Source organism: Salvia miltiorrhiza, chromosome 5, assembly GCF_028751815.1.
Source record: "Salvia miltiorrhiza cultivar Shanhuang (shh) chromosome 5, IMPLAD_Smil_shh, whole genome shotgun sequence".
NCBI classification, from domain to species: Eukaryota; Viridiplantae; Streptophyta; class Magnoliopsida; order Lamiales; family Lamiaceae; genus Salvia; species Salvia miltiorrhiza.
In genome coordinates, this window is record NC_080391.1 from 18,339,029 (window position 1) to 18,351,838 (window position 12,810).

The 12,810-nt window shown below is 36.9% G+C and overlaps 1 protein-coding gene across 1 annotated transcript; it reads left to right on the forward strand.

The window, feature by feature from the left end:
- The first annotated feature begins 1,676 nt into the window (after positions 1-1,676).
- LOC130986501 (10 kDa chaperonin, mitochondrial-like) lies at positions 1,677-2,477 on the forward strand. The gene is made up of 3 exons (XM_057909931.1): positions 1,677-1,987; positions 2,066-2,205; positions 2,320-2,477. The coding sequence occupies exons 1-3, from the start codon at positions 1,883-1,885 to the stop codon at positions 2,366-2,368; spliced, it is 294 nt and encodes a 97-aa protein (XP_057765914.1). The 5' UTR covers positions 1,677-1,882; the 3' UTR covers positions 2,369-2,477.
- Positions 2,478-12,810: the final 10,333 nt, after the last annotated feature.

A 12,810-nucleotide genomic window follows, 5' to 3' on the forward strand; every position in this document is an offset into this window, starting at 1 on the left:
CCCAAAAAATAGAGTTTTAGAGGGGAAAAAAGTAGAACTTTTATGGATTATGCTATGCTATACTAAGTGATTTAGAGAATATCTATATCTATATCTATATCTATATCTATATATGTATAAAAGCTCAGCCATTAACATAAATAGTAAGTTATATTTTCCCGCCAAAATCACTTTACTATTTTTAGAATTAATTTTTTTTATTGTAATTTTTAGAAACTATATAGATAATTTTCTATATTATATGTATATATATAGAAGCACAACCACTTTCAAAAATAGTTATATTTTTCAGCCAAAAATCACCTTACTATTTATGGATATAATTTTTTATTTCTAATTTTTTTATTCATTTCGTCTACTCTAGATTATACAGATATTTGTTAGTTATAATTTTTTCTATTGATATAATTTATCACATTTTCATAGTTCTTTCAAAATAAAATGTATGCAATTTCAGTAAATTTAAATGATAATAATCATTAGATAAAAAGGTTTTGTCAAGATCTTAGTCAATTATTTGATAAGCCACAAACTATAAAATGGTTTCATCTTCATTTTAATGCTGCTATCCTTATTAGAGCTATTTTATATATAAATATAAGTAATTTATAAAATTTTATTTTCTAAATATAATATTCTAAAAATATAAATTTTTTACTATTTTAATTAAATAAGTATCACCGTGCATCGCACGGGAATAATACTAGTTTATAGTAGTGACTTAATGTGGGTGTTGGAACATATCACAAGAACTAACAAGTGTTTATTTGAAATAACTCACATCACATCTAATTTCATAGAACTAAATATACAAAGACAAGCGAGTATTTGATCATGTTTGTTAATCACTCAAATCAGTCGCATCAAATTTCATAAAATAAATATACAAAGACAAGCGAGTATTTGATAATGCTTGTTAATCACTCAAATCAGTCGCCTCTAATTTCATAAAAATAAATATACAAAGACAAGCGAGTATATGATAATGCTTGCTAATTATTTCTCACCACTTTCATAATTCCAATTCAATTTATTAGAAAGCTCTAGTTTCGTCACACTAATTACTGACTAAATTATTGAATCATCAAGAATTCGACAATAAAATTGACTATATAGGGGACAGCTCATATAATGAATTTTCAAAAAGTTCAACGAATTAAGTCTTGACATTTTATAAATGTCTTAGAGGTTGTTTAACTAAACTTATTTTAAAGAATTTATAAGTTTCAACCGCTTATAAGATATAGTTTCTTAAGAATTTATAAGTTGTTAAAGTGTTTGAATATTCGAGCTTATAAGTTGGAGAAAGAATATTTTGTTAAAGATAGAAAATATTTGTTAGAGAGAGAAAATCGAAGAAATGAATTTGAAATGGTATATAATGAAAATAACAAATTATAATTGAATAATATTTGTAAAATGATTATTGCATGTAAAATTATAAGAAGATAAGTTGGAGTTGAAAAACTTATTTAAAAAAAATATATTTTTAGATTTTATAAGTTATTTAAAAGTTTAGTTTGCCAAATATTTTGAAGAAACTTATTAGGTGCTTTGAAGTGCTTATAAGTTTAGCAAAAACACCCTCTAAATCTAGCCGTTATCTCTAAAACAAAGTATGAAAACACTGGGCTTTGGGGCATGTTATGTCTATACTCGGCTCATGACTCTGGGCTTTGATTTAGAGTTGCCAGATTGTTTACTTCAACATCAGACGGCCCAAGCTGAGATAAGTTGCCCATTCTAAAATTGGTAAAACCCTTAGAAAAACCCTAGAGATTGAAACACCCGAAGCCTAGAACCTTCTACTCTGTCTCTCATATTTCATCACCATTTTCCAAATCAACTCTCTGCAGCTTCTTGTTGAATTTCATCAATCGAAATGGCGAAACGCTTAATCCCAACCCTGAACAGAGTGCTGGTGGAGAAATTAGTGCCCCCTTCCAAAACCGCAGCTGGGATTCTCCTCCCGGAGAAATCGTCCAAGGCACAATCATATTTCCTCATGTTTTTCTCCTCTTATTCTGAATCGTGGATTAATAATTAATGGTGTGATTCTCTGCAGCTGAACTCTGGCAAAGTGATTGCAGTCGGACCAGGGGGCCGCGACGTCGCCGGTAATCGTATTCCCATAGCCGTGAAGGAAGGCGACGAGGTTCTGTTACCTGAGTATGGTGGGACGCAAATCAAATTAGGCGAAAAAGAGTGAGATCTCATTTTTCAATACTCTCTTACTCTCTATCCTCTCTCTATCTCTTGCTAATTGGTGTGTTTCTATCCTCTCTCTATCTCTTGCTAATTGGTGTGTTTGGGAAGCAGGTACCATTTGTACAGGGATGAAGATATCTTGGGCACTCTGCATGATTAATTTAATTAATTGCATTTGCAAATGTTGGATCTTGAGTTTAACTGATGATTATTGACATTGTTGTTACTCTTTCTTGAATTCCAATAATCAACGGACTATTTTCTTTTCACTGCTGTTTTTATCGTGATTCTGCTATGCTATCTCAACTCTTGTGCGGAGTGTTATATTATGAATCTGTAAAAAACATTAATGAATTAATATAAATTAAATCTTACTTCAATTAACAATAAATTAGGAGTATTAATTAGTTAATGTTTAATTTTAAATTAAAACGACGACAATTTTCATATGTTTACATGAGCATGAGGGACGGGTTTTGGTTGCGAGAGAATGCGATGATGGCTGAAGTCATGGTATTATTTTGAGCATTGAGAAGCATCAAAATGTACACCGACTCTTTGTATGTGAGAATTTTCTTATTTATGTTTTTCATATGTATAGCTCGTTACAATACTTCGGATAAATCATGACAAATTATGGTTCCTCCATCATTCTAAAATTGAAGTTTTCGGCAACCAACAACGCAAGTTGTTGATGCCGTGACAGCAACAGCGTTGCTGTGTTTGAATCGCTGCCATTCTTCTCAGCTTGTGAGGCCTTCAGTAATTGAACCAATTCGAAGATATGGAAGTAGTGATTGAATCACTGCCTTTTTCTTGTAATACTTGGACTCTGTGTTCGTATTCAAATTTCGATTTCAAAGATTAAAAAAGGATAATTTGGAATCCGAAGAAATAGTAGAGATTACTGTTCAATAGTGTAAATGGTGGAGGAAGGATACCTTTATTAAACGTGAAGAAGGATACCTTTACTAAACGTGAATAGTATACTTGTGACGAGCCGAGCGTAACACATGAATTTGCTATCTGGCCTTATATACCAAACATGTCCTTAGTCTTTTGGGCTCACTAAACCTTATTGTTGGTAGGAATGTCAATTTAGTTCGAAATTCGTGGGCTAGTCCGATTAATCCGCCAATCTAAGAGAGTTAGGGCTAAATATTTTTAGCCTCAATAAATATTACAACCCGAATAGTCCATAACCGAATAGCTCGACATCCGATAGGGTCGACTCGAAATTGACCCGAAACTCTATAGGGTTGACTAAAAAATAATGTGTTTGCTTGATTATATGAAAATTTTCTTGTTATTTGATTTTCAATTTCATTACTTTGTTTATGAAAATTAGTAAAATAAGATTTTTTTTTTCAAAAGTTTGTGAAATGTATTTTGGTTCAACATCAGAAATTCATTATTAGAATGTTATAATCATTATTTCACTTTTTTGTATTTTTAATCCAATACTTAACATAAAATATTTAGATGTAAAAATTAAAAAATGATATTTATTTAATAAATATGTTGCATCTTTATATCTTTAAAACTTGCATATTAGTATGTAAGTCGATGTTGAAATGTTATTTATTTATGCATGTATTTATTTATTATTGCAAGTATAATAATGTCAAAAGAAATATATTAGTTATTTTTTTAAAATAAATTTTTGAGCCCGACTGACTCGAACATTTAGGGTTATGGTTAAAAATTTCTAACTCGGAAAAATTTTCAACCCGATTAACCCGAACCCAAATAACCCCTAATCCGATAGGACTAGCCCAAAATTTAATGGGTTGACCCGATTGACATTCCTAATTGGTGCTACTCATTCTATTATATTCTTCATATTTTTGTATTAATAATTCTATTCTTACCCTCCATTTTATTTATTATATTCTTTTTTTCAAATAAAAATAAAATGATTATAAATTTAATTTTTCAGTTATAATCCATAACCTTTAAATTAAATACCTAACAAGTAGAGTTACTCTCTCAAAACAACTAATCCACTTGTTTGTGTAAGAATCAGCCACCTCTGAGCAGCGTGCTCTCTTCATGGAAGACAAATCTTTACTGTAATTCTTCACAATCTTGATCAGTTCAGTGAAGGATTTCATCTCCACATGCACTTCTCCAGACACATACAGAAACAGAATAAATTAAAAAAAATTATAAAATTAATTTGCAGTAATCCAGGAGGTAAAAGAAACGTCTTAAAAAGTGTTTGTTATTCAATAGGATAGCGATGCATGTGACAGAATGGAGTCGTAGCTCCAGATGGATTATTCATTTATTCTTCATTAATTAATAGTCTAAAATGAAAAGACACTCAAAATTCTAAGGGCCCGTTTGATATGGATTTATAGGTAGGATAAATTAAATTAATATAGGTTAGTGTGATGTTTGATATCATGTTCTATTAATGTGGTCAACTCCTACTTAATCCACTTCTACATGCTATTTTGTGGGAATAACTCATACTAATAATCCGGCCTCCCCCTTCGGATAACTTTAATACTGCGAAGTTGGATAAAAAATCTGCTACCCTTCATCACGCATATCGATGCAAATGTCCAAGTAATGGTGGACACACATGATATTTTTAAAATTATATGAGGATAGTTTTGGTATTAGATAATATAATCCAACATAATCCTATGGATATCAAACACAATATAGGATTAAGTAGCCATGATATCAAACACCCATGAAATAATATAAATCCACACTAATCCACACTAATTTCTCAAGATAATTTTAATCATAATCAATCTTAAACTACAAATCAAACGGTCCCTAAAAGAAATACCAACAACCAATCTTACCAATTCACCCAACTAGACAATCACTTGAAATAAATCAATCAATTTTTATTTATTTTTTAAAAAAGAACTCCTATCACTAAAATATCACAAATACAAACTAAAAATTCTCATACTACCAATCGATCTAATTTCCAATCAACAGTTCAATGATCATAAATATGACGCTATACTATCACCGTAAAACAAAATCTGTAGAAGAAATTAGAAGATATATGAAATTTTGTTTTTGTCATGTTTTTTATCCTTGTATTTAATTTCTTGTGCCAAAAAAAAAATGCTTTTATTGAATGAAAATATTTTGTTTATTTTATATATTTATTTATCTGACCATTTATTAAGCATTTTTTGGGGATATGAGTTATAAATAAAATAGTAAACTCATTTTATATTATTATCTTAAATAGGAAGCTGAATAAAATAGAGTATAGGAATAGAATCTTCATTTTTGTAATGTTAACTTTTATTTGGTTATTTAATACTCCCTCCCTCCCAACGAAAGCTGTGCGTATTTCTTTTTTAGCCGTGCTGTTAGGTCCGGGGGGTCTCGAATAGGTGTATGGGGGGGGGGAATACACCTATAGGCTATTTTTAATCTATCTACCAACCTCAATCAGAGGGATCTCAGTCAGAGATAGAAAAGAAACTTTTCATGCAAACCAGACACCTGTTTAACCGAAATTAGTTTTGACCAACAGGGTTGACGACTGATACTGAAAGCTCTTCAGTAAAGAGTTATCAGTTAAGTCACTGAAACTTAATTGATCCACGTAAGGGCTTCAGTCGTGTTTGCAAAGATAAAGATGATATCTCTCTTCCTTACTATCAGAGGATAGTGAGTCAGATTGATATCATACGCAACGGAAATTAAACTTAGTTTCGAATAGCCTCGGTGGAGCAGATAGTTGGATTAGGGTTTCTCTAGCTGTTAGTCAGTGTTCAGTTTTATCAATTGAAATAGCACAGTTAAGAATGTAAAACTGAAAGCTGTAAATAACACAGAGACTTTTACGTGGTTCGGAAAAACTCTTTCCTACATCCACGGCTGGTTGATCAGACCAACAATCCACTCCGCAAGTGCTTGCCTGGTGCACTGCAAACCGTAAACTGAAGATAAACTCTCTTCAGCACCTACACACCTCGCGTAGGGTTTCCCCACCTACACACCTCGTATAGGATTTCAGCACCTACACAACTCGCGTAGGGTTTCCCTGCTAAGCACACCTCGTGCTCAGACTTCCCTTTCAGAGTTCAGAGTACCTTCCTGAATCTCCGAGTCACTCAAACACTCTTATGGGGGAGAAGTTTAAACGAGTGCCAACTATACTTACAAAGAACAAGTTCTTTGAAGCAAGTTTGACCTTTTGGCTTCTGGGTACACAGAATATATGCCTAGGGTCTAAGAGAATGTATGTAATCAGCAGTGACTGATTTTGGCTTTGGAATTCTCTTCTTCGATTCAAGCTTTGAGCGGTTAAGCTTTAGGCTGAGTAGCTATTTCGGCAGAGCTTCAGCTTATGTCGTTGAATCGGTGAAGATTGAAGTGATCCTCGAGCGCTATTTGTAGGAGGACTCTTGAATAGATCCGTTGGCGTAAATCGTCTTCAAGATTTCTTCCGTTGGAGAGCAATTCGAATTTGGGCTGAGGCTTCAATCTTCGAGGTTCCTTGTCTGTGTGGAAACGGCTCTCTTTGAAGGACAGGAGATGTGACATCTCTGAAAAGTAGCCACCAGATAGGAATGACCTCTGCAGAGATAAGATATGAAGATATCTCTGCATTTAATGCGGCTGTACTTGAGCGTACGTGGCTTTCTCTGAACATTGGAAGATCAGTCCTAGGAGGAATGTTCAACTGATACTTGACTTTAGTATCAGTCCATGGCGCACATTAAATAATCAGTCTTCAACTGATTCTTCAACTGATACTTCAGTTGGTAACTCCAGTCTTCAGTCTTCAGTCTTCATTCTTCAGTCTTCAGTCTTCGACACCGCAACTATACTAGAAACGAACTCTAACACTTGAGTTCAAAACGATTCTAGTCTATTACATTTAAGTCCTATGAATTTTGGTATCATCAAAACAAGGGTTAGGATATTCCACAAGGTTCCCAACAATTTCTCCCTTTTTGATGATGCCAAAACCACACAGCAGTTCTAGACAATAAAAAGACTGAGCTCTCAGTACAAGTTCTAGACGAGGGGTGAAAACAGTTCCCCCTTAACAATAGAACCTAAACAACTTGTACTCAGGGCAAGAACGAAAACAGTTCTAAACACAGAACTTAAAGAAGACAGAAAAACCATAAATCAGAGCCTGGACAAAGAGTCATTGTCTTCAGGGTGCGATCAATAAGAAGTTGTTCTTTTTATAAACAAGAGACTGATAAAGTATCAGTCTAAGATTACATCTTGGGAACATAAAAAGAACATTACAGAGTATTGCCATCTTGCTTAAGGTACTTGATTGTAGAGTTTGAATACTATTTCCCATACCTTTTTGGCTTCTTTAGAGTCTGGATGGAAGTTCCAGATTCTGCAGACGGTTCTGACTTCTTTCTTGATCTTCTCTCTGTCAACACCATTCCTGAACCTTGGTGGAGCTGCTACTTTCTTTTGAGGGTCAGGTATGCTTTGTCCATAAGCCTTATGAGCTTCCAGCATTTGATGAACAGGTTCTTGTTCTTGTAAATGCATCAGGAAGTACTTCCAGGCTTCATTCCTGTGCTCCTTTTCGCCTTGAATATTCGCAAACACCATCCATTTGGTGTAGCGTTCCTTGAGTTGTTCCCACCAGTCATTCAGCTTTGATGGTATCCATTTATCTGGTCGCTCAAACTTTTAATCAGTCCACTCTTGAGATAATGCTCAAGCTTTTGACTTTCCTTCAGAGTAGAGATGAATTAGAGATTTTTCTTCTTCTTCAGTTCTGATTCACTTGAAGAGCTTTCTCTGCCTCTCTTTCTGCTAGCTTCAACTGAGGCGAAAGTGGGGGCAACTCTTGCCGTGATTTCCTCGGCCCTGTTTTCCATCCTGTTGAAAACAGCGGGAAACATGTCCGCTTCGTTTTGCATACGTCTCAATATATCCTCTTCCCCCTTTTTGGCATCAGCTGGAGGAAGTCGGCTCTGTAGTTCTTGAAGATCAGTGAGCATTTTCTGAACGAGAGCGGCGTCAGGAGATTCTTTGGTTTGTTGGAGTTCCCTTTCCACCTTTGCAAGTCGTTCCATTATAGGCTGTACCGTCGTTGCAACGAGTTCCTGGACCTCGGTTCTTGGCATGAACGTCTTGAGGAACTCAAGTTCCATTTTCTCGAGCTGTGTAGTTAGACGTATATAGTGTGTTTTCCTTTCAATCTCTGCTTCGAGAAAGAGAGTGTAGAGTTCCTCGTGCCCCTTCTGAACTTTGGGAAAGCCAATCTTTGTATCAATCATTTCAAGTTTGTAATTGAGCAGAGAATCTTTCTGTGCCTTTATCTTCAGCTGGATCTCATTGATTAACCCGACATGATGGATCATGTCAGCGGCTGCCTGTTCTCCGACTTCTTTGAGCTTTTTCACAAACTTTTCACCATAGATTTGCTGTCGTTCGAGCTCGTGCTTAAGCGAGTCGATTTCAAGTCGTTGATCAGCAAGCTGGTTCAGCAGTACATCCATTGGTCTTTCTTCATTATCAGCAATCCTTAATAGATGTCTGCGTGGCCGATTTTGTTTCCAGAGGGTAAGACGCACATCAGTTTCTTCATCTGAATCAAATAGAACAGGTCCTTCTGGTCGAGGAAGCTCGACATGTTCTATTGGAATATCTGATTCGTCAGGAAAGTTCTGCTCTTGCTGACGCTCTTCATCAGTCTTGGATGTGGAGGCCTTAGCTTGATTGGATGCGGCAGGGCAATCTGTTCTTTCTTCAATAGATTGCGGAATCTCTTGTTCTTGACTGACGTTTTGACCTTCAGGTGGAATTGCCTCATCAGCGTTGAAGGGTGTTGATGAGATCGGCAGAGACTTCAAGATGTCGTCAACTCTTTCTGGATCAGCATTGTCTGCTGATTTCTCCTCTTCTACTGGAGAAGGAACATCAACTGCAGTGATGCTCGTCAGGTCCGTTTCAGCAGTCAATGTCGAATGAGTGGATGGTAGCTCTGGTTGACTGATTGAGTCAGTCATTGGTTGATCATTAAAGGCAGATTCAACAGCAGCTTCCTCCGGTTGTGAATTTTCATTAATAGGAGAGTTGTGAGCTTCAATCACTTCCTCTATGACGAGAGGCTCATCCAACACCTTTGATGTCCCGGCATCGTCGTTTGGTGGCAGAAGGACTCTGAATTGTTTGGACGAGTTCAAGTAATTCATGGCAAAACTGTCAAAGTCATGAATTACGTCCCAAACATATTCAATTTGAAAGAGACTGATAAGAGTAGCCTTTTCCATCTCAAATGAGTCTTCAGCTTCAGGGCAGTAGAGACTTTTGATTTTTGGACATGGCGCTGTCTTCAGAAGAGTAAACGTGAGAAGTCTATGAAGATCCCGGTAGACTTCTAGAGACGTATCAACATCACCAATTATGCGTTGTAGGCGATTGGTGGCAATTTGTTGAACTTCAGATTGAAGTTCCACAGCTTCTTGAGTACCTTTGAAGATGAAGGTGGAGGCTGGTTCTGGTGTAGTTTCCATAACTGCTTTCCCTTTTGATCTTGGAGAGTATTTCCAAGGCATCTCAGTTGGTATAAATGGTTTCTTTGGGAGGATTGTACGAACACGTCGTGGTACATTTGTGCAAGGATTTGAATGAGGTGAATCAGGGGCTTCAGAATCAGATGATGGATGAGAAGATATGTCGATTACCTTTGACTTCGAGGAAGGTTTGGTTTCTCTTCTGGCAATTTTGAAGAGACGTAGGCTGTCTGTGAATTTGATCATCTTAGGCCATTGCACATACTTGTGCGTCTTTGTCCCCTCGATGATGATCTGGGATACCCTATTCCCCTGTCGGACCATCGTTGCCGGTCGTGTGTTGTGGGCTTCATTATAAAGAAGCTTCAGGTAAGCTTCTTCCCAGTTGAAGCACTCCTTCTTCATAAGAGCAGCCATGACATTCTTCTACGGTTGCGAGGCTTTGTCTGGAGTTCCTATAGCACCTATCCAGCACTTCTGGATAATTTTGCCCAACGTGGCAAATTCTGGATGAAGATGAGATAGAGTGATCTGACTCTTTGTTGATTCAGATTTATCCTTCAGTGCAGACTTGAGGGTTTCATTTGCTTCATCATCAGTCAGTGAAGAGAGTAGAAGACCGTTATTTGGGAGATTGAACAATTCCCTGACAATTTCAGAGACGTTGAGAGTCTCTTCAAAGCATTTTGCTCCATCGATGATGCTGACCTTTGAGATTAGTACTCCGGACTTGATGAATTTGAGATTTTTGTAGAATTCTCTGACAGCTTCATCGAGTAAGTAATTTGGTTCACTTGTGACAAACTTCTTCCAACCATTCTGGCGAAGTATTTCAGAGACCTTCGTAAAATCCGGCTTCTTTTCAAATGATTCCTCATGCACTGTCTGTTCATATCTGACTTCTTTCTTCATTGAAGCTTCCTTCTCGTTGTCAGTCTTCTTCATGTTAGTATTGGCCATCTTGAATGGAATATCTGTGAAGAGAAATTTTGCAGAAAGCGATCTCACAGTAGATTGCTGTGGATTTAGAGAGTTAGAGAGAAAGAGCAAAAGTGATGGAGAAGGTGGAATAGCAGTAGTAATGGAGAAAGTGTGATCGTGGGAGATGAACAGTTTCCTAGGGTAATCGAAAAGACGTGGGCGCGGTTTGAAATAAGCGCGCTAAACCAATTATAATAAATTTTGACGTCCGTAGTAATTGTCTGACAATAAAATGCCTAGAAAAAGGAGATATGCACTGATATAGAATATTTGTCATAATCACTTGCCGTAAATAGGCGGCGAATAGTGCCTGCAATGATTTGAAAAAGATATGCATAAAAGGAGATTTTGGAAATTGAGAGACTAAAGAAGAGCGCAATTTCACCAGTTAACCAAAATCACACCTAGACCCTATTATTACTTAGTCCAAGTAAATGATACGAACAAGTTCCCAACAAATAGTAAGGACAAACAGTCAAGTACAGAGAAAGCTTGATCAGTGTTCCCCCTAAATAAGATAACCTATATTCATTGATTGTAAAATTGGCAAAGAACGAAAACTGGATAAGCATGATTCAATATGAACAAAATACAAATCAATATGAACCAAGAATGCAGAAGATAACAACAAGGAAGGGCTAGCTAAGACAAACTAAGAACATCATATACAAAAAAAAATGAGTTTCTGTTTAGATGACATTCCTTGTTCTTTCTTAGTCCTTAGTTGATGCGGAGTTGTTTGCTTGGCTTCCTTGGAGGACTTCCTTTTGGTTCTTCAGTCAGCTTCCCTTTTCCTTTCCTGTCCTTTTCTCGTGTGTCCTTGTCATCAGGCGCGGAGACATTGCTGACTTTGTCCTGGATGTCCAGTTGTTGTTGAAGATGAGTAACAGTTGATTCCAGAATCGCGATCTTGACTCTTAGCTCATATGAAACTTCTTCTTGAATGAGCATCCTTTCTTCCAGCATCTGGACTCTTTCATCAGTGGTAGTTTCAGTAGGCTCTTGTTCTTCAGCTTGCTTTTCTTCTTCTGTTGCTTTGGCTGAAGCCGACTGATGAGGAGGAATTTCATGATGGACTTCAAGGTTCTCATCATTGTCTTCTTTGAGAAGACCTCTTGAAGTTAGGTACAGTCTGAAGTTGGGTGCCCAGTCGTGGATGCCATCCCAAACATTTGTGACTCTGAACTTATCAAGAATGCTGTTCTCCAAAGCTTCTATCTCACCCTCAGTGAGGACTTCATCAATCTCTTTGTATTGTGATTTGGGTAGGGTTTTGATGAAGATGTAGAAGAAATAGCTGACGAGTGCATGAAACTCTTCTGGATTCAGGGAGGCTAAAACTGTGGGAAAAAGGGTTGTGACACAGTGTTCGGACAGTTGTGTCACGAAGCTTTTGAGAAGGGCCTTTTGATTGACAAAGATTGAGGATGAGGATGCAGCATTGTCGTTAGTGACTTCATCAAACTTTGCCTTCTTGTTGAACCCTTCAAGACAGTAATGGAAGAAACCTCTAAGAGGAATTTCTTCAGATTCTGTTTTTCTGTCAAAAGTTGCTCGAATCTCCTCTGATGGTTGTTTTTCTTCATTTGCTGGAGTGACAGATGGAGTATGTTGTTGAGGAGTTTCTGTGCTCGGCATTGAAACCTTTTCAGAAGATTTTGGAGCATCTTCTTCAGGTTTCTCATTGTGGGATTTCTGAGGGGTGTCCAATGAGATCTTGACTGGAGATGACACGCTTTCGAACTTTCTTTTGGTTGATCTTCGAGTCTTGTATCGTGGCTCGGAAGAAAGGAAAGGAATTTCAGTCGAGATGCTGAAATTTCCTTTGAGTGACCTTTTCTGTTTTTCAAACAGATTGATGGTGGAAGACACTTGAGTAGTGTTCTTCCAGAAGCAAGTAGTCCCCTTAGCACTATGGAGGATGAGTGCTGAGACTCTTGTTCCTTGACGCAGATGTCTGGTGGAGTGAGACTCCTTCTTTTCTTCAGCGAGGATCTGAATGTAGGCCTTTTCCCAGTTGAATGGGCCTTTCTGCATCAGGGCGATCAACACAAGTTTGTGTGGTCTTGAAAGGTGACCATGGGATCCAAGAGTGCCAAACCAGCATCTCTTGATCATCTTCGCAATGGGT